The following is a 23,475-nucleotide window of genomic DNA, read 5'->3' on the forward strand; positions in this document are numbered from 1 at the left end:
AAAACACACCACACTGATTCTTGCTGAACAAGGAAAACGAAAGTTGAAGCCTAAATTTAAAACCAAATTCCGGAAAACTTAAGAAAATAAAGAAATTTTATGTTTTCTCTTATGATCTCTGTTGAACAACTGCTATTAATAATTGAAAGGTGCAATATGTGATATATTTCGATAAAATGCTTCAACTTTAGTTATCAGGTTGAGTCAAAACGAACCGATGCCATAATATTCTAACGTACGTTTTGCTAAATAGTGTTAGATGTCAATTTCCGCTCGATAGGGGGCGCGTTGCGAACCTAAACAAATTCCTATTCACCTCTTTCGCCAAGGAAAATTATCTGTCCGACATCAGGTGAGAACTGTGACTGTCATTATATCCATCTGCTTGTAGAACCATTTGAAATATTGCCATTCATTTTTGTGTAATAAGGTTTTTAAACTGAAGTAAGGATTAAACAATTAACAAGCGAGGGTTATTTAAATGATGGACACAATGCTTGTAACAACATAAAAAGTGATACTGTCTGAGCTATGTTCATTCGGACGAATATTAAAAATTGTCGTAAAATATCAAAATAGGATATACATAAATAACATTCACTTTTAATGAATCGATTTAAAGAAGAAATTCCATACTGTAATTAGGTTGAGTAACATTTTCATTTCGTACAGAGTTTCCTCCCTTAGAATGTGAAAGGAAGAGGTCTAATTGGCCTGAAATCAAGACTGCGACTAAACAAACCTTTATAGTACTGGTTCCTGTTGCATTAAATCCATATAAGTTATATAATTGATGTTTTGGCTCTACTGTATTTTTCTAATTCTTAATGTGTATTGAAATATGCTTATTGACTTTGTACAATCTTCTGGCATAGCTTCATCTTCATTTGATAGTAAATTAAAAACAAAAAATAGGTGCTTTATGGTATAGTGTATTGAGGTAATATTTGGAATTTGATTTGTTAAGGAAGAGGTTGAGGTGATTTTATGTTATTTTTCAGCATGATCAAAGCAGCAGCATGTTAACCACAGTAGCCATTTTGATGTGCAACTGTTTTTCATGAACAGAACCTTCAATTTATGAGTTTCTGATACTTTCTAGAAATGATCAAAAGATTTGTCAGACTACCATCAGCAAATTTTGTGGTTTGTCTATCTATCCATTTGTTGATTGTTAGATGACTGTTAAGGACCTTGGTCCTCTTGTTTAATTAACATATCAGAATCAAACACATTTTCTTTACACATCACTCAATTACCAATTTACTTTTTGAACAAGCACCACCTAATGGAGAAAAGTTTTATAGGAGCAGGTAATTAGTACACCCATAGAAAATTATCATAGATGTTACTTTCATTCATGGTGATGTCACATCAACAAATACTGACAAACACATATTAACTTGACAGATGCACTCTTTTACTGAGGATGTTTATTTATTGTGAAAATAATGAAATCTCATTGAATCAAGTGCACTTGCTCTAAGGCAACACCTATTTCATAATCATTAATCAATAAAATCATTTCTCTTCCTTAACTAGCCCTGTACTGCCTACTAGAGACATGCCAGAACCTAACATATTCAAGGAAGTGTTGCCCAAACAGGGCCTTCTGTACCAGGAGGACACTCCCACTGTGGTCCTGTGTAAACCAAAGCTGCTCCCTCTCAAGTCTGTCACTCTGGAGAAAATGGAGAAAATGCAAAAGGAGGCACAAGAAACAATAAAACAACAGGAAATGGAGGAACAGTCACAACAGTCAGATTTATTATATGGAGGTTTCTAGACCTAAAGAGATTGGTAATTATCTGGAGACCGGTGGGGATCTAGCTATATAGGTGGCCATGAAGCATCAGATAAAAAGTGGCTGGTACATCATTAAAAATGCCTTGAAATCTATGTCATATATTATTGAATGAGTGGCACGATTCCTGTGGATACAGTCACCTTTTTCATCTGGTGTGTGTTTAACATCTTCAGACACCAAACTTTGTTTGAGGTTGGCAGAAAGCAGTAGCTGGGCTGCTGTTGGTCCTTGATGAATTCTGTAAACACTATTTGCATAACTTTGATTTGAAAATGGAATATTTTTGTTGTAGATACATATGTATTACTTAAAAGTTAACCTAAACTGAACTGATGTCTTTTTGTTTTCAATATTCTGTAAGTTGATAACAAGTCCAAAAAACATTATCTATGATAAATGTTCAAAGTGAAAATGATCCCTCTTTTACTTTGAAATTGATGTGTGTTAATTATCACTCTTGTATTATATGTTTTATATTTTGTATGCAACTTGAATGGCTTATAAACATACAACAGTCTTGTTACTGTAGATGTAAAAGTAAATTCACGGAGACATAAAATGTATAATTACAAAGTGTTATTTCATGTGTATACTGATTTGTCTCTTCAGAATTAGAAAATAATATTTATCATTATTTATCTCAACATACATTATGTGTTGATAAAACAGCATCACAGTATCTTTGAGTATCAAGACAACTGATTGATAGCTAGTTTAATAGTAGATGAATGGAAATTGTTGTCCTAGTAATGACAACATAGATCAACCATATAGTGCAGTAATAACAACGAGTAAAGAACTGTCTGATTTTGGCCCACTTTCTTTACTTTTGAATACCCTTATTAATTTTTTTCACTTTATATTGTAACAATTTTTAATCTAATATCATTCTTAAGAGAATAAAATAATGCATTTAAAAAGCACCTGTAGTAGTAACATATTGTTCAGGATCATACAGCCTGATCTTGCATATAGAATCTGACAGTCCAACAATTATAGGGATAATTCATTATGGAATATTTGTCAATATTTGTCAATATATTTATCACTTTATGACCAGGACTAGTCTGAAGAAATTGCTTGGGTTTCACTGGCTGGTAAGGACAACAGTCATCTATCCATTGGCAGCAAGTGAAAGTGGTCAAAGGGGCCTATAAAGCAAAATGAAACAGTACTAATTGTAATTAGATGTAAAAAGTGAATACAATTGAAAAACAAAACATAACTGTGGTAACTGAAATAACAAAGGACTCCTGGATCATGATGGTTATCTGAATATAAATACGTATGACAAAGCCAAAATAGGCCTTCATTGCACATATACCTAAGTTTTCAAAAAAAACATTTTAGGTTCATAAAAACAATTTCTGCAAACTTGGTAGCGCTTCTTCCCTGGATGCAACAGGCCCAATATCAGCTCCCTTGGTCTTTGGTTTATTGAGAAGTCATTTAAGTATTTCAATACCCATGTGATCTTGAAAGTGGGTCAAGGTAAAACATATGAACAAAGTTGGTAGCCCTTGTCGCATGCAACAGGCTCCATATCAGCACCCTAGGTTTTTTAGGTCACATGATGACCTATTGCAATCACCTTCATCCAATGCTGTGCATTTGCAAACAATTTAACAGGGGCAAAAGGTCAAATTGACTTGGATTTCAGAAATCATCTTCTCAGGACCCAGATATGGTAGAATCAAATGCTCATCATGAATGGAAGCGACTTTAATTACCAAAATGAGTATCACATTTCTTCCTGGGGAGGAACTTTTTTTTTAGACTTCACTGTAATTTTCATAGCAAAAAATTGCATTTTTTGAGCACAATGTTGATTATTTCCCATTACAAAATAACTTTGTAAGAATAATCAATAGTTTTGATGGTATGTTCAGTATCACAATTTCTGTTTCCTGACACTTTATAACTATCCTTTAACCTTTATATTGGATAATGCCTATCTCAGGTAACCGTCAAGGTTGCTAGGCCACTTGTTGGTTATTGAGAAGAAAAAGATTTTAATATATTTGACCCTTCATATCAGATGACTCAACAAAAGGGCCATAACTCCATTAAACATGAGCAAACTGCAATTCCCTACCGATATTGTGTACCAACTTTGAAGAAAATCATCGAAGGAATTGATTTCATAACTGGAGGTAATTGAAGAGGAAGAAGTGATATAACTCCATAAACCAGATAAAGTTTATGAAAAGGGAGGTGAACATCCTCATCAAATACAGATACTTTGTATGAATATTAAAAAGGAAATTGTAGTCCTGATACTCGGTATGAAATTTCTGTACCATGCTGCCTATCTGTAGTAATTCAAAAGTCAAAGACTAATGTTGTATTGTCAGTCTAGCGAGAATCTATTTTTTGATAGGTTTACAAACGCAAAAGAGTGTCAGTCATTGTAAATATACTGGAAAGTAAAGTTGTTGAGGAAAATGAATGGAAATAATTGGTTTACAACATTTAATTGATTTGACATAAATATTCATGCTAGTAGAAACGTTTTATCTTTCCATCAATGTATGACTATTGCGCTGTTATAAACTGTATAAAATATTCCCTGAATGCAGACGCTTACAGGGGTTGCGGATATTTGGTGTTTTTATATATTTCTATATTAGGGGGAAATTCTGACAATTGATCTGTAACCAAGACAAAATGAAATTGGTGACAGTCAGAACTTGTCTGACTAGCCTACATAGAAACTGTAGATGAATTCTGTGTGTATGTGTCTGTAACTGGTACCAGTACCACCTGTGGGATTCTAAAGACATGGAGAGGAAAATTATGGCATACCAGAGACATACTCTGGTCATCCTGAATTAACCTCTCTACTTATCATTCAAAAAGGTAAAAATGAAAACAAAACAAAAGTGACTTTGAAATTTCACAAAGCCCAAGTAGAATGATTTCTTTTGCAACCCATGCAGTTTTGTTAAGGATGAGATTACCAAAAGCAGCTTTCAGAGTAATTTTTCATATTGACAAAGGAAGCAAGAGGAACTGTCAAGCTAACAGCTAGTGTTGCATGCAACAGTTGATTCCCCTGCTATTAATTACATTTTCTAAGCAACATAGACCTTGATAGTAATGAACAGATGTATCATTTTAACACTTGGAAGTCTTCCCTCCAAAAACCAGTGTCTTGAAAGGAAGGATGACACAAAAACCAGAAAATAATGCAGAAATAAACTTTATGTGCACTCCCTTGTGCTAAATACTGTATGAAGTTTTAACCAAGTTTGTCATCCCTAATTCAATTGGCAAACTAAAACATAGACATATCTGAAAGGTCATGGCTTTGTGTCTGACCTGTAAGGGTAAAATTTAACCTTTTCAGTTACATTGTCAGTATAAAGATGTATAATTTGACCGTGGCCTTTTGACACAATAACTTAAAGCATTGGTCAGTTGATTACTTTTGTTATTCCGACAAACTTTGCTTTCCACACCTTTAAATCGGGACCCAAAAAGGTGGTGATATATATCTATGGTAGTAAGTTACCTACACAGCCTTTACAGTTGACCATTTGACCCCTAACACAATCCAACCCTATATACATGTATTTTCTGGTAACATTAGATTGCATCAAGTTTCAATACAATCGGTCAAACCTATCACAAGTTATCATCCAGAAGCTAAAATATAACAAAAAACTATTTTTAGTAACTTTATTACCATTTATTATTATAAATAACGGACGCAGGTGTGTAGCCCCTATGTCCATATCAATATATAGCACAATGTAACTAATTCCTCTGTACAATGGCTTAACATAAGTTACTGTAAAGGGTTATTTGTCCCGTGTTCATCTAGCCTTATTTCAAATTGTATAACAGTTTCAGCATTGAAAACGTTTTGGGTAAGCTATTCCATAAATCAACAACTCTATATTTGCAGAAATGCTTCCTTGCATCAAGATGACATCGCTTCTTAAATATTGTTTGATTGTGGTCGCTGGTCCTAAGCATATTGTCCAACAATGTTAACAATGACCTTTTGACCCAAAAAACATCCCCACTCTGTATTACTTCACAACCTAACATTGTATGAAATTGCATTCAAATCAATTCATCCATTATCAATTATAATTTCACATCAATTCTCCAAATGCGTCCCACCATCTTGCCTCAAACGGATTTTTGAAAATGGCGCCAAAATGTATTACAGCCACTTCCGGCACAAAAAGGTTCGGAATATCTCTATCATTTTGATATCTTTCTCGTGAACATGTTTGAGGGGTTCGATGTAAATGTTTACATCTGACGTGTAAGAAGGAGAGTCTGCCGAATCACGTTGTGGAAATTCTGATGCAAACCGGGTGGAGTGCAGTATATAAAAGTTAGTAAATATTCTCATTTAAGATGGTCAATTTTAAGTTACTTCCAAGGAGACTTATTTGTTAACAATGCGGATGAAATGACAACCGACATATCTTGCAGCGAAGTAGATTGGTTCATGAGTGTACTCGGCACATGCGGTTATGATTAGTCAGACGGGATAAAGAAGCTGGTAGGCATGACGGTTTAGTTTATTTTTACCAGTTAGTCGCTTTTCTCACCTGTCTGAATGCGATTGCAGAGGCATGACTCTGTAGTTTCTCCAACAATGAGGTTTTTGCATTATAGTCAGGGACGTATATATTTTATGTTACAGATCGAGGACAGAATCCTGATCAATACCACGACAACGTGTATCTGTCTCTTAGTGAGGAAATCCATTATTATTTGTACAAACTAGCTACTATCTTATTTATAACATAGCATTTGATTGTGACCTATAACCATATGTAGCAAGATCCCTCGGTCTCCACACTTACAGACTTGATCAATCTGAATTAAATCAAATTTTTTATCGGTTCAGAGATAAATTTCACTATATTGACTATATAATGAACAGATACAGTGTATGTAGTCCAAATATATTTCTATGTTTGAAATTGGAAAGTTGTTGACAGTTTTAAAAAGGAGGACGCCCATTTAAACATATAATTCTCTACATACATGTAAATAATAAACTCATCACAAAAAATTGAAAGTGCCCTTGGCCATCTGTTTCCTTATAGAGTGATATCCAAGATATGTCCATTTGATTTGTTCAGCCTATCAATTACAACTTGCCAGGTAATTTCTTCCCACCCAAAGTAGCTAATGAAATGGACTGGGTAATGTATTACCTCCCTTGGGTTCTGTTACATTTTGATTTACCATTTCACTAATTGGATTTCTTACTGTTTCATGAAATGCTAACATTTATATTATAGAGCTAGGTAGGCTAGCATTTTTTATTATTTAATTTATTAACATTATTTTACTTATTTAGGGGCTGAAAATACAAGCTGGAGTTAATATTATTTTGCAATTAGTTCTGTTAAGACAAAGGTCTGGGGTTTGAGGCAGATAAATATATATATGTTTCACAAACTTACACTGCAAGAGAGACTGATATGAAAATTCAAATTTTCAAGTTCTGTCAGTGATCTGTTATGTTAGGTAGTGAAATTTATTCTGTTTTGGAAGCTAAAGCACAGATGTGACAGTTATAAGCTACCATCCATTATGACCGTTTATTTAAAAAGTTCTGGAAACAGACTTTAATGAACTTTATTTGTTGTTGATATTTCCGTTGCAATTCATCATGATAAATTTTCACCAAATTGCTTCTTTGTGGATTTTAGACAAGTAAATGAAACCATCTTCCTCAGATTGGTTTACAGTAGTATCATCAGTCACATGTCCGTATGAAAATGTTGCTTACTGTGTGGTATTCTGAATATGATAACTTTCAATTATACCATGTTTGTATTTCAGGACGCTACAATATGGTACCATTAATACAGGGAGTGAGGCTGCTGAACTTTGTCAGTGTGCTGTTGTTTCTTGTCTGCTGCTACCACATGATGGCCAACACGCAGAAAGTGCCACCTGGTGGCGACAAGGTCAGAAACGGTGGAGCACTCACGCTGGTACCCCAAGACCTGAATGATGAGGATGGTAAATATCACAATGAACATTATATTATCTTTTAATATGTTTGATAAATATAACTAGAAATGGTGATTCCGTATAAATATTTGTATGTGCACAGTATTATCATCTTTATCTGACAATAAGCCTAAGTTTAGTAATAAGCCAATCCACAGTTCAAGTAAAAAATCCACTGTGAACAGATATTATGTATGATCAATGCTATGCAATGTGCCAACCTCCAAATGTCAGAGATAAATCTAATGCTTAGGCCTCCTGGGATTATTGTAGGATAAGAATATATATGGTCTATAATTTTGAGAAATAACTACAGTAATATACGTCCCTGATATTTAAGTCCTGGAAAGCACACCTGTAGAATGAATTTAACTAAATCTGATAAGTGTAAGGAAATCAAAGTCATATGTGGAAATCAAGCATGACACTTTGACTGACAGGATGTAGCCTAGGACAGACAGGCAAACCCAATATTTTGAATGAAAAAAGTTTATACACTTCTTATGAAGTTAGAAATGAAATTGATTTGTCTGTCATAAAAGTCTTTATATACATGAAATCTTAGAGTTAGTGTTGCATTGTCTTTTACCAGCTGATGTTGCTGTGGAAGGTAGTGAGGAATTAGAAGAAGGTGTATCAAATATGGATGTGTTCTATCCAACAAAGGAATGGAAAACGGTCAAGAAAGGTATGGCAACTTTAATGTGGTATTTTTAAGATGCTGTGTACCTTATAGCCATCACAAGCTCCCTAGGTTATTTATAGCCTGGACTGAAGTTTACACCTAAAAAAGACCCAACAATGCACATATACTTCTGTAGAAAAAATGTAAAATGTGTTGGAAATCAGTTCATGAAGTAGTTGATGCTATTATTTTATAAATACATGTATATCAGATAAAAAGAAAAGGCAGAAATGTTATAAGATGTGTTTTAAATGACAACTTGGAACTATTTCATGCAGAGATTAATTTGCTTCTTTTCTGTTTGGAAGAAAAATCTTATCATCTACAGTGATGGATTTATGTCCCTTGTCCATACTTTTGAGGTTTCTTATACACTAGTTACTTTGTAATAAAGTCTTAAATATGTTTAGATATTTTCTATTATTCTATGGAAGATATTATATATATTTGAAACAGTAACTGATTTCAGACATAATTTTTAAACTGGAAGTTTGTATTTTAGTTTCATTTTCAGTAGGCCTACCCTACCACCACAGACTTCACAGATTGAATTTTTTTGTAATTACATGATTTATTAAATAGACATTTGACATACTTTTCATTTTTGATAGATATTTGTATATGATAACAGTAAATTAATTGGAAAATTTTTGAAAACTTTCATACAAAACACCACTTACTAGTGTAGAGTCAGCTTTTTATGATAAATAAGCATGGAGGAGAAAAAGATGCTTAAAGAAATTAACTGCAGTCAGCAAGCTACTTAAAGCAGTCTTTAGATTACATCATTGAATTGTGCTAATAAAGATTTGTTATTATTTTATTTTATTGGCAACAGTTCTGATTACATCTTCATGCTTTGTCAATGCTTATGGCCTTAATTGTGAATTTACAGCATACCATTAAGAGCAAGTTTAAACTGTTTAAATGCTTGGACAGCTAATTGGCATGTATGAATTTTCTATATCATGTTATATCCGTCTTGTAAATTGAGTATACTCCTTACATGCTCGAGATGGTTATATTTCACATGTGTACAATAGCAAGCAAGGATTTATCAGCTCACTTTTCTGTTGAAATGTCACTTATTGTGCTGTCGTGGTTGATTGTATCTGGAAATGAAGGCGTAATTGGTTTTATATTTTGACTCAGAAATAAACATATTTCTGTATGTTCTTGGATTTTGGTGAGATAATTAATACATACAGATGTAATGGGAAAGAGTCATGAAAACACAGTCCTAGCTGCTAGGTTTTGAATTAGGTCTATACCTTGTATTCTTCTTCTTTCTGGTTTTCATCTCCACTAATATCAATTATTCTGGCGAGGTATATATATAGCCAGACACTCTATCATTACACTAAAGAGAAACCCCAACTAGCTAAGGTTAGAAAGATGACTGTCTGCCCTCAACTTCTACAACTTCTAATATCAGTAGGACTCATCATCTTAAAGCATGCACTTTGTATTTGAGACCTAATAATGTGCAGAGCTCAAGCTATGAACTGATGAAATATTATTGGTCACTTTTGTGTAAGATCATTTAAAGGAATTAAAAAAAACAGTTAATTTGAAAAAAAAATAGTAATTGATTCATTACTTGTCATTTATAATAATTGATCATCCATGTTGAAATCTCTACCCATCTCCATGAACGCAAGAAAATATTCAAACCTTCAGTGGCCTATAACCATGCACTACACAGCAAAAGGTGTAGATTTCAGAGTCACACTTGACTGGCCGTGATCAGTTATTATCTCTCCAATCGCACTCATCCACCATAATGATCATCATTATTTTCCATTATATTCCATATTGATATATCACTTCCTGTATTCCTTTATTTTAATACACATCGTCTATGAGTGTCTCAACAATTTGATTAAGGTTTTGTTATGGTGAACAATATGTGTATCAAGGTTTTTTCACTGTTTTAGAAGTCACCATCATCATACACAGTTAACTAATATGGAATGTAGACACATCTTTTGTGATCTCAATCTATCTATAGCAAGATAAAATTCTGAATCCTGTGGCCAACATTAAAAAGATGGGATATGCTATATGTTTTGAAAGAAACTGCTGCTTTGAACGTGTAAATTATCACACACAAATATCAACAAAAAGGTAATATCAAATACTGTAAACAATATTGTGTTATTATGTAGGTGAGAGAGGTAAATTACATACCTTAGCAGTGTTAAATACTGAAATTTACATCATAGTTTACTTCAGATAGAAAATACTTTGTTTCCTGTTCATATCTTTACTTTAATTAATATGTACAAACACCTTAAAACAATGTTTATGAAATCCTAGGTCAGTCAGTCCCAGCAGGCCTCCATGTCCGCATGAATTTAGAGACAGGTGACCGAGAGGCAAAGCTGATGGAGGGGGACACAGAAAGCAAATACTGGAAATCAGGTGACAGAGAAGGTAGTTGTCAATGTTGGGTAGTATTCTTGGAGTTATCCAGACACTCCAGTAGGCAACTTTGTTTTGCAGGAGTTTGAGATTGAATCAGATTTTATTTTGCTGCTTACCCAGCCAAGTGAAAAGTTGTTATCTCCCATAGATTATAGAATGCTGTTGATTTGCTATTATCAAACAGTAATTGTTCTGCCACTTAATTTGTTGATGTCATAAACATATGTCAGATATAAATGACATTGATTTCAACATCCTAGATAAATTATGTCAAGTTATTGTAGCAAACAAACACATTCTCGATACTCCAGCAGTTATGATCACTTTTGCTCTCTGAGTATTGAGGATGACAAAACCCAGAAAACTGCTATCTCTATAAAACTTTGCCTGTATTGCAATGCTAACCCTTGCTATGTCTGGTAAAAATGTTGTTGGTTAGAACAAATGCATAGAAATTTTGGAAAGAACAAAAAGGAAAATATAAACATATATAAGGTAAATATTTGTTGGTATTTCACATTTACATGATCAGCAGACTCACAACTACAGTTAAACAAAGAAGTAAAAACAATTAAGATCAGGTATATATCTCATCCGCTAATAAGATTTGTGTGTGAAATTTTGATGTCAAAGAATGGACATGATGAAGTTTTTCATAATTAATAGGCTTTTTAAATTTAGTTAATCAATTACTTAATTGGGTACAATAATCATGAAAAGTGAATGTATTTTCTGTTGCAGAAAATTTTCATTTTTTGAAACCATAAACAAAAATACCTTACTTTCCGTAAGATATTTGCATAAGAATGAATGTTATTGATAATTTCCATCTTTATTATACATATGACTTTCCTTATGGCTAAAACATCAGAAAATATTAAGGTAGCCTTAATCAAATATGAAAAGTTGCAATTGATCATTGGATCAGATGAGGTTGAAAGATTACATAATTGATTATATGTGATCATTGTACCGTGACTTAAGTTTGTTGATGGTTTTTCAGGTATGTTAAATCCAAATGAGAAGTCGTTTACTCCTCAGCAACTCAAAGAGGCATTGAAGGAATTCAAAACAACAAAGTTAGACGAGCAGGATAACACAGAGGTATGTTACAACTGTAAATCCTTAATTAGATATTCTTGTATATATATTATATACCAGTGTGGCTTATATGTTGACACAAAAAAGTGACAGGATGAAAAAAAAAACCAAAAATAGAAGCATACCAGTACACCACTGGGAGACGGTACTGAGTTTTTTACGAGTGCCTGTCTGTTACATGTTTGTGACTGAACAGGATCATCTAGAACCCTCATTTGCAATCGCATACAGGATGATTTGGAGATTGAAATAAAAGTAACATTCTTTTGTATTTAATTAATCATACCTTTTAATATGAATCACAATAATATCTTCTGGACTTTCACAGTTACTTCAAAGCCATAGTGGAAGTTTACAATAGCCTTTTGCATTCGAGGATGGATAGGTCATCAACCACCATGCTTGTTTATAATTTGATATAAAGTATTTATAGTGTACATATGTAAAAATACCACATTGTACCTTTGTTTGTTTTCATTAGAGAGAGAAAGAAGTACTGAAGTCATTTAGGAAGTATGAAGAACTGAAAAAGGAGCTTACAGATATGAATACTGAGATTAAGACCGATGGGGAGATAGTTACAGACTTGTTTCATAGACTCAACTCTACAGACCTTGATGGTGCACAGAAAAAACATCTCTTAGATGATCTGGAATTTTATTTACACCAGGTAGATTTTTTTAATGTATCCACTCAGAAGTGTACACCACTAACATTTAACCATTGTTTTCTGTTATTGAATCTATATACTAAATCATATATATGATTATATTAAAGTATATTATACTATATTTGTGTACTTAAGTTAATAGTATTATTTTTTAATTAAAATTTCTAAACAAGTTTTAGAAACAGGTCTAGAAGTTCCCATTTTTGTGATGCTCTACCAAGCTTACTATGTAACTATCGTAAATTCTGTAAAAATATGTAGCTTAACAAAAAGTTCAAAGCAAAGTTATATACTTTTTGCAGAATTATCAAAGGATGCTTGCTTTTCTTTTGGTTTTGTGTTCAGGATACATGTACATGATCCTTGAAAACAATATAAAATGAAGTCTCCTGAAAATACCTTCATTTGAAAGAAGTATTTAATATGAAGCAGTAGTTATTACTTTAATGTTTGTATTTTCTTTGACAGATTGATAATGCCCAGATATTCTGTAACCTTGGAGGAATGAAACTGTTGATGAAGGGACTAAATGATAGTCTGGCACTCACTAGGGAACAGTCAGCATTTGTCATTGGCTCAGCTGTACAGAGGTATGTTTAAATTGACCTCTCGATGGAAAAATTGTATCCCTATTACTACAGAAGTTATCAGTTGTGTTGTACTGTTATTCTAACTTATACACTGAAGATCACTAGAGCTTGATATTATTGTGAATTGGCTTGTTTTCTAGCTATGTGACCTATAATCTTTGTTTAGGATACAGGTTTTTAAGATATTAGTCCAGATGTCTTTATATCCAGATCTAACCAGAAGTTTATAGAATATGTTCCTGTTTTCCTATATCAAATATAACATTATCTAGTTAAACAGGCTATTGTTGATTGTTTGGTCAATATGAAGAAAACGAAAACCATGATAAGACAAAAATACAGCTGTAAAGTAGCAATCAGGGTGTAATTGTAGTATTTCACTTACATAAAATTTCAACTGAAAACCAGATTATTGATCAGTTAGTTAAATGCATGTTAGATAATGTATTCATCCAGTTCAAAGTTCACCCATATATTTGCCATGTTCTGTTGTTTAGTTAAGGTTTAAACCAATGCTATTTCATTATCCTGGACAAACCTTCCTCCAGTATATTACTGTAAGGTAAAATTATGAACCATTGTTACTTAATTGTCCTGCAATAAGCCTGACCCGTTATATTATTAATCTGTAAAACTATTAACCAATGCTATTTCATCGTCCTGCATTGAGCCCGTCCTGACTTTGTGTGTACATTATAAATTGTTTACCCATTGACAGAAATATGAAATAAGCTTTATACTTATTGATACAAGACATTGACTGCAATAAACAGTAATTAGCTGTGATCATCTTTCAAAAAAATATATTTGAAACCTTTCTGGTTAGCACATATTAAACTGACAATATCATAAATGATGTTAAGTAAAAGTTGTGTGCTTAGATATATGTATATATATCAACACTCTATAAATTGTATTATTTCTCATCATCCCTCAGTAATCCTGAGGTACAGGTCAAGGCTCTGGAGGCAGGAATCTTGCCCCAGCTGATCCGTCTATTGTCCATGGAGCCAGAGGAAAAGGTTTTACCACGCATTCTCTACGCCCTGTCCTCTCTTATCCGGCACTTTCCCTATGCACAAAAACGCCTTCTTGATCTGGGAGGCCTTGCTGCATTGAAGGGCATGCTTTCTAGCACCAAGGATTTCACCTATCTACAGATCAAAGTCATCACTCTGCTTCAAGATCTCATTGTAGAAAAGGTACTTAATCACAGTGAAGTAGGTTTTGTCATAAAGGCAAACAGCAGAGTTGTGTAGTAAGATGAAATGTGTTTGGCAATGTTATTAATGGATATATCCAAGTGTTTTCCTTATTTCTCTATTAAATATGAATATTCCAATAAGTTTCTGATAGCTTGAAAAACAACTTTTTTGTTGCATTGTTATCACAACATCTTGGCCTATTTATATTTCAGGATTTTGCAATATCCATGGAAGAAAATACAGAAAAAGTCAAACAGTATAAAATGTAAGTATTTTCATGAATTTATTATAGTGTCTTCAGTAATAACAAGTATATTTCACAAGTGTGCGTAATATTTTAATATCTTTAATGACTGTGCAGCAATCATGAAAGATATGAAAATATTAGACACACGAGTGAAATCTATTTGTTATTACTTTTAATTATATTTTCACAACCAAAATAGTCAAATTACTGGCATGTTTAGAAGAGATATGAAACAAAGAAGCTGACTAGGCTTTTCACAGACACCACTTATTTATTATAACTTCACAGTCAATACAAAATATAGTCACTTTTTTAAAAATTCATTAAAATATATAACCACAAAAATAAATTGTAATATCAATTTATTTGCATATTCACAAAGAAAATGTTACAAATTCATGTCACAACGAGACAAAATTTGCTTTTAAATGTTCATAGAGAGTTTAACCTCTGTCAATTTTTAAAAAGTCCTTCTGATAAAAAAAGAAGAAATTTAAAGAATATTGTCACTAATTAGTTCATGCTACTGTCTTTAAACTGTGTAGTGATTGGTAGTCAGTATCATTACATTTACTGCTATTAATTGCAGGGTACACCTCCGTGAAGCAATAAAGGAACAGGGCCTGTGTTCATGGTTACCACGCCTTTTAGAGGCTCCAGACCACGATAGTCGGGAGAAAGTACTACAGGCAATGCTGACCCTGAAAGATACCTGTCGGGAGAATATTATAACAGCTAATTCTATCCTACAAAATCTCCTCCAGGAGTACACTAGTTTAGCAGCAGGAGAGACTGAACAAGACGATCAGTATTTTACAGGAATAGCACAATATATTACTCAAATCATTTCATCATCAATCACAGATTCCAAAGATGAACTCTAATGCGCTTCTGGTTTATTAAACATTTTTGATATTCTTTCTTACAATTTATTATTTTCTTCAGTTGAAGTACATATCATAATTTTATTAATTAAATTTTCTTTAAATTATAGTTTGTTCTTGTGTTATGTTTGAGGTACCCGATACATTGTTGAAACATTTGTTAAATCTGATCTTGATGACCTTATCAAGCAGTGTTTCACTTTTATGACCCTGAGATCAAAGATTGGGGAGAATATAAGGATTAGTCTAGACAAATTCTACTAATTCTACAAAATATATACGGAAAAACATTTGGAAATTCTCTCCCAAACAGAGCTAACTAATAATTTTACTTTACATATTTCCAAATCATTAAAAATAATATTAACCTTACCCCGTCATTGCCATATTTTATCCATGTAATCTTCATGTATGTCATATATTTCAATCCTATCTGAGTTTGAATTCTGACCAAAATTGCTTCATTTCTCATAACAGGCCAAAAAATCACCCTTTTCCACAATGGGTTGTATTCCCCATATTTTGATTACCCATGCATACTATTTTTGGTCTATCTCTATGTCTCTTTTGGATGTTCTTTATATACATTTGCTTTATATATAAGACCCAAATGAGTTTGATATTAGTCAAAATACATCACCATTTGTCAAACCTACAGAATTTTAAAGATTCAGAAAATAGATGTCTTTCTTTCCATCAAGTAACTGCAATTTTACTGTCAGATTGGAACCAAATTTGGTTTATATTCTTATATCAGTTGGCTCTCCAGTGAGTTTAATATTGGTCAAAATCTGTTAACATTTGCCAGTATTAAAGGACATCTAGTAATTTCTTTTTTACAGTAAGATTTTAAACCAAATTTGGTAAATTGCTTTATATCATTAAGATCTTGGATTTGTGTGATATTGGTCAAAATCTATGTGTATTAGCCAGAGCTACAGGACTTTCGAATCCTTAAAATTATTAATTTTTTGCTTCATCAAATAGCTATATATGTATACAACTGTACCTTGTATATTTATATAAAAATTCAGATTTGTACCAAATTTGGTACATTGCTTGATATTCACAAGATCTCAATTGAGCTCAATTTTGGCCTGAATCTGAAAATCAGTATTTGCAAGAACTATGGAACATTGGTAATAAAAAATGATAATTAAAAAACTGGGGGAAAACAAGAAGTCATCCTCTTGGTTTAAATAGATGCCTTAGTTCATATGTTTGATTGGATCCATGTTCTAATTAGTATCTTGTACCCTTTTAGAAAATGCTTTGTTATTTGGCGCAGCATTCCTAATGATCTTTCTCTGGGTACCTTGTTCTAGCCTTCATCAACGGTGTCCACTCGGAGGCATAGTCATATTAGGCACCTTCTGGGAACAATTTTTGCTATGCTATTCCTTGAAAAATGCTGGATGGATCTTTCTCAAATTTAATCTGTATGTGCCCCTTGGCCCCTTGTTTCTGGGACTGATCAGAAAAACAAAATGGCTGACAGACAGTCATGTTGGATGCGACTATGAAATATTGTTATCACTGTTTCTCGAAAAGTCATCAATAGATCTTTCTCAAAGTTCGCATAGAATCTATATATAAATTCCCCTGTGTTGTTCCCTTCTGATTTTGGTACTGATCAGAAAAAAAAATGGCTGACAGGCGAACTTCTTGGATTTGGCAGTTAAGATTATTATCACCATTTTTTAAGAAAAGTTTTCAAATTCACATGATTAAAAGGAAAGAAGAGAGAAAAAAGGAAATAGTAAATAAAGATGGGCACCAAGGTCTTGGCTGCAGCACTCAGAAATCAATTAGGATGCCAAATCGAAAATGGCGCGTTTTATTTTGACATTTTGACGAAAACCTATCAAATGAAGCTTATTCAAATTTTATTCGCCTTTTTGTAAGATTTTTAGAAACTCATCTAGAAATGTCTAGGACTAGCTTCATAAAATCTCAGGAAATGAAAATTCATTCACGGCATGTTAGTGACAAAACACAATACAGCTCTACAGGAACAGATATTCATATAATACCCTAATGAAAACTTGTTCACTTGTCACTTGCCTTACATTGAATGTAGATGAAGGAGGTGAAGCCCTTTTTCAACATCCTCAGATGAAAAAGAACCCAAACAAACAAACAAAAAAAGGTGTGTCTATGAAACACTATGCCCCCAGTTACAACAAAATCAAGATGTCATTGTCAAAACTTTTGGTACCACCAGAAAGGGCTTGTCACAAGGAATACAAATGCCAAATATGAAAGCCCTACCTCTTATGATGCAACAGTTATGGGCAAGGTTAAAGTTGACGACAAACAAAAAAAAAAAAAAGGCACCACAAAAACAATATGAGAGCGATCTTTCGGTCCGGGGGCATTGAAAAACCACGTTGTGGCACAAAGTTACGTGTTATTTTGGGTTTTGTCTTTTTGTCGTGTGACCTTGAAAAGGGGTCTACGATGTAATTAATAAGTTTTAATTTAGTTGATGACCTAAAACACTTTTATCTGAGGACCAAATATCAAGACTGAAGTCACGTGATTCTGTTTGCAGAAGTTAGGTGCCTTTGGGACCCTGCACAGGATCGGATACGTCACCTAAAGTAGGGAGATAGGATAGGGGGAATGTCATTATCGTTTGGAAGCCAATATCATACATGTAGTTATAACATCGATGACCACGATCTTTCACCTTCGATCTTTCACCTTCCAATTACAAACATGTAAGGAACACTGTAGCAATTTTCTGTAAAATCACACCAATGTACAGGAGTTGATGGCAATGTGCATTAACAGAATATCTAAAGTAGCTAAGATGATAGTGATATTGACCTTTGACCTTTCGTCGCAAAAATGGAAACCTCTGAAGAAGGAAATGCTATGAAATTTTGTGTTTGATGGTCAAAGTTTCAAGCTCAATAGGCAACACTTGCAGAAATCAATTTTCAAACTAGAGTTACGACTACCATCTATGACGTTTGACCTTCTGAAAAGAAAAGAAATCCAAAACTTTTTTTAAGCAGTACTGGATCACAAATTTCAAATGGTCAGTTGATCAATAAATAGATTATGCAGAACATATTCAGGTTAATAAAGATGGGGCCCAAATGGGGTAAATTTGTGTTTACATGAAATACTTCATCAATTGGTGAGTTATTATGTTCTCAAACGTCTGCTGTTAATTATTTTTTATATCCGATAGCGCCGGGTCTACTCAAGTACTGCATGTCAAATAGTGTATCGTAGTTTTGTTTTTATAAGTTACTACTACTCACAGTTACGGAAATTTACCTCGTACAAAAGTGTTGGACATGTCATAGTGATAACTCGTTAAGGATTATAAGTGAAAGATTGAAAGCATGTTTTTTGTGAAGACGTTTAAAGAAGAACTTTGGTGATTGTTTGATCACGTGCATTTTGTCAGAGTACGCCATTTCTCTTCATTCATCAGTATCAGACCCACTACTACACTCTTTCATCTGGACAATCAAAAGTGTTTATAACGTAATTCAATAAAAGCTTTGAAATTATAATCCTAGTAAGATATTAAAAATTTTGTAGCATACATTCATTATTTATAATCATAAGTATGGATGTCATTGACTATCCATGGAAACACAAGTAGGTCTTTATAGAGCTACTTCTCCATGAAGTTGGAATATCTTTGACCAAGGTATTTAGCTCTGTATGGTTTGGTTATCAACCTACTGTCAGGCATGAAATGTTCTGAAGTCCAATATTATAAGTATAACTGTAAAAATATATTGTTTCATTGTATGATTTCGTTAGGAGTAGATTGCCTAATTACAAGTATTAATTAGGTAATATATCAATTAAATAGTGTACCGATTTTCAGTGCATATTGCAGTTAACCGGTTGTTTAACCTATGCCAGTTTTTTTCTCAATCAAATCTTTGTGAATAAGATGACTAAAAGAAATAAATATACTGAACTAAAAACAGTTGTGTTCACAAGGGACAAGTTGCACAATCGTTCAATTCATATTTAAGCACAATATATATAACCTTAAAAGAGAAATAAAACATGGGAAATTTATCTTAGTTTCAATGTTAGACAAAATAATCAACTCTGATATAAAATCACCGACGAAAAAAAGAAATAAAATTATGACCATAGTAACGTACGAGTATCCTTAATGAATATACAATATGCGGTCCTACTTTCGTTTTGTGTTTAGTTACGCCTTAAAAATGGCGAGCCCCGTACAAAAGGTATTCCAGTCTGCGTACCGGGTGTTTTCTAGAGTGACAGTAGGGTCAAGTGGTTTCAATGATCATCTTCGTGAGGTCATTGTATTAGCTTCTAAATTAACAGCAACAGATGTAAACTTCAGTTTCCACGACGACCCGACAACCCAGCGAGAAGTCGAGGAAGGCGATAGAGCGCCAGCAGTTTACGTCCACTTGTGGGAAGACCGTGTGCTGTCAATGGGGATATTTGTTGTCCGACAGGGTTGCCGTATTCCGCTCCACAACCACCCTAACATGCACGGTGTCTGCAAGGTCATACAGGGCACTGTGCGCGTTAATAGTTTCTCGACCGTTTCCTCGGTTGGTCTCGAGATGCCTAAAAACATAAAACAAGACCTAAAATCATCGGTTTTGTCATTGTTAAAGCAGGAACAATCTCAGTTTACAACAGCGTCGAGACATCAGAGCGTGACTCTGACAACAGACGATCCAGCCTGTGTTTTGTCACCTTCAGTTGGGAACATTCACGAAATGATATCGGTGGATGGTCCTGCTGCTTTTATAGATATCTTGGCTCCTCCTTACGATCACACGACCGGGGAAAGGATATGTCAGTATTACATGGACTGCTCAGAGGACACGCCCACCAGTTCCGATAACCAGGTCCATTGGCTACGTCGCATTCCTGCTCCTCATAGCTTTTGGTGTGACAGTATGGAATATAATGGCCCTCCTCTGAAGATTCCATGATAAAAAGACCTGTCGATATATATATATATATCGGTCCCAAAGACAGTACTTCAATGTTCTAGTACTAGAGACTATATTCTATACCTCCATACTATCACTTTGGCTATTGCAAGTCATTGACATTGTAGATTTTGAAATTACAGGAGAATACCTCATTTGATTACACTCTTTTCAATGCATTATGAATAGTAAGACAATTCAGTATAATAGATTTGATGGAAATATTATAACAGAACATCCATCTAAGTGCTTTTATTTACATTATAGAACCTCAAGGTCCATTGTTCTCAAATGGATCTTACCAGGATCTGCTAATTTTTTGTTAGTTTACCAATTTTACCAGCACCCGTGAGATTCGGGTAAAAGTGTGATTATATCAACGCCAATTTGTATGTTGACAATTCTTAAAACAACTTTAAAATTATCTATTTTGGGTATTGATTTTGAACTTTAACCCAGAATTGGCATCACAATTTCAGTATAGACAGTTATAGATTGTTGTTGCTAGCAGCCCATTGGAATTGATCATCATGAAAGCCATGAAAACAGTCTGTAAAGCATGTCATTGTTATGTTGTATTCTCAAAACTGGCTTTATTGTTCCCACCGCAAAGTCTCAGTTAACCAAGTGAGTTACCCTAAAGATTATATTCCATACCAAGAGTATTTTTTATGGCTGAGATCTAAATTTAGGTCTCTGAAACACTAATAACACTACTTTATCGAATGATGAACCTTGCTTCAGATTTAAGAATAGATAAAATGATATAAAAACTGTTCTTGATCTAAAGCCTTTCTGGAAACCCAGAATGCACATGCACTGCAATAAATGACTTTTAGTTTTTATTGCCTAATGTCATCTGATGAGAGGCATTTGTTTTATCCTCAATTTTGACTGTAAAATGTCCACTTAAACTCAGGGTCAGCTTTCTCTAAACGATAATCTGCTTTTAGGATATATAGGTATAAATGTCTAGAAAAAGAGCACAAAATCTAGCTTAGATTGCAATTGTGATAGTGTTCTTTCAAATCTCCAGAGCAATGTACAATGTAATTATCTATGTAAATTTTCATGTTTTGTAAATTGCCTGACCATGGGAAAGGACTTTCATCATGTGGATATTTTGTGTCCAATCAAATTGCTAAAATTTGTTGCAATATGTTTTGATCAATCTTATGTAACAATAGAAAGATTGTTTTGTCAAGTAGTGTAGACAGATACAAATATTACCTTTAGCACATTGGTAAATGAGTATAACCACAATGTACCATTGCTCATTTACATAAATATTAATGTATTTAGCCCGGATTGCGATTGTTATAAAATGATGTCAACCACTCAACACTGTCATGAAAATGACATCATGAACAAAAGTGTCACCCTGAAACAAGACATATATTTGTTTTGATCTAAATGAATTAGAATAGGAAACCTTGCTGTGTTTTGAAGATTTGGAGGTATTGTGATTGGTTATGCTGTCACAAGTACAAGATATACTTGCAACACATTTTCACTTTTCAGCAGTATAATCACAATACTGCCAAAAATTGCAAAATAAAGCACAGAGTTTGCCCCTAATCAGGGAAGTATTATTCAATGTCCCATGGATACTGGTATTACTTTACCATGGGTCACATAATGTGGTTTATATAAGCTTTATAACCGGAGAAGTTATACTGAAACACAGCCAACCTAGAGGTAAAGAATTATGTAGAAAATATTTGCATTGTGCCATACTATTACGCTTTGTAAATCTGATGCTGCCGTCAGCATTGCGTTGTATAAGAAATCTCTAGTTTTTTATAGTGTTTATTAATTCAAGATATTTTCCTGTGATGATGTTTAATTATCATTAATTAAATTTATCTGTGATCATGAATTATTTGTTTTTCCTGTAGTTGTATTATCACTGTGTTTTTTAAACCTATGCATTCCTGTGTCTAAAGTGTTAGCCTCTCTCTTCATCATTTCACTTATGTAAAAGCATGTCATATTCTTACACAGCCTACAGGAATTCCATTTGTAATGAAATAAAAAGAAGAAGAAATAAAAAAAATGTAAGACACCAGCTTATTTTTCTTAGGCCTGGGTCATGCACCAACGCCATTGTTTCTAAGCTCTAATGCCTTAGAGCTCCTATTGAAAGTTCCGGAGTTCAGCAGGCACAGAAGATTTGGATTTTTTATTGAAAATCTTGTTATTTTTAGCCATATATCGGTTTCATTTAACTATACATTTTGTTCTCGATTCGTAAAAGAAACGCTTAAACCCGATAAAATTGTCTAATGTAGTTGTAGGTATGTAAATCAATGCCTCCACTAATTCAAGCATCCAAACCTTTGTCAAACCTTGTTTCTACCATTCTGTCCAATCAGCGTTACAGTAGTACTGTAATACTGTTAACTGTAGAACTAACAGTTTGTGGACATTGAAAAGTTTTTGAAAATTTGATTTTTTTTCCACGCTGTACACAATCCTCGACATTCCATAGGTTACAATCACTTTCGCTATCTGGACCATGTCATGACAAAATTGAAGGCACCAGTGAAGTAATTTGATTGGCTCCAATAGACAGAAACCGGCAAATCACAGGTTGATATGTTCCTTTGAAGATTACAAAGTAGCGACACCCAGCTTCAAAGCCAGCGTAGCATACCGTTATGTGACCTAGAAATTTGTTTTATGTACATCAAACTGGTCTTTTTGTAATGTCCACAAGGTGTCGCACATGGCACTTCGATATTGGCATAAAAAGGTCCAGAGGTGCAGAGAGCTAAAGTGGTCGTAAACCTGGAGTATTGAGGATGCTTTGTACACTTACACTGTTATTCTCAAATTAATAGTGCTCTATGGGGGTACTGCAAAGTGTTGTGAACTATACTGAAGAGTGTTTCGTGGAAAATA

The 23,475-nt window shown here is 33.7% G+C and overlaps 2 protein-coding genes across 2 annotated transcripts; both read left to right on the plus strand.

The window, feature by feature from the left end:
- Positions 1-6,163: 6,163 nt before the first annotated feature.
- On the plus strand, positions 6,164-15,717 carry LOC132544046 (nucleotide exchange factor SIL1-like). Its single transcript, XM_060207611.1, has 10 exons — positions 6,164-6,329; positions 7,628-7,810; positions 8,394-8,489; positions 10,806-10,922; positions 11,917-12,017; positions 12,496-12,684; positions 13,153-13,274; positions 14,212-14,476; positions 14,692-14,744; positions 15,316-15,717. Exons 2-10 carry the CDS (start codon positions 7,639-7,641, stop codon positions 15,608-15,610), a joined length of 1,410 nt encoding a protein of 469 aa, XP_060063594.1. The 5' UTR covers positions 6,164-6,329; positions 7,628-7,638; the 3' UTR covers positions 15,611-15,717.
- Positions 15,718-19,821: 4,104 nt separating this feature from the next.
- LOC132544033 (2-aminoethanethiol dioxygenase-like) lies at positions 19,822-22,621 on the plus strand. Its single transcript, XM_060207595.1, has one exon. It carries the CDS (start codon positions 19,822-19,824, stop codon positions 20,569-20,571), a length of 750 nt encoding a protein of 249 aa, XP_060063578.1. The 3' UTR covers positions 20,572-22,621.
- Positions 22,622-23,475: the final 854 nt, after the last annotated feature.

Source organism: Ylistrum balloti, unplaced genomic scaffold, assembly GCF_031769215.1.
Source record: "Ylistrum balloti isolate Yb309-2 unplaced genomic scaffold, AGI_CSIRO_Ybal_v1 Utg369778, whole genome shotgun sequence".
Taxonomy (NCBI): Eukaryota; Metazoa; Mollusca; class Bivalvia; order Pectinida; family Pectinidae; genus Ylistrum; species Ylistrum balloti.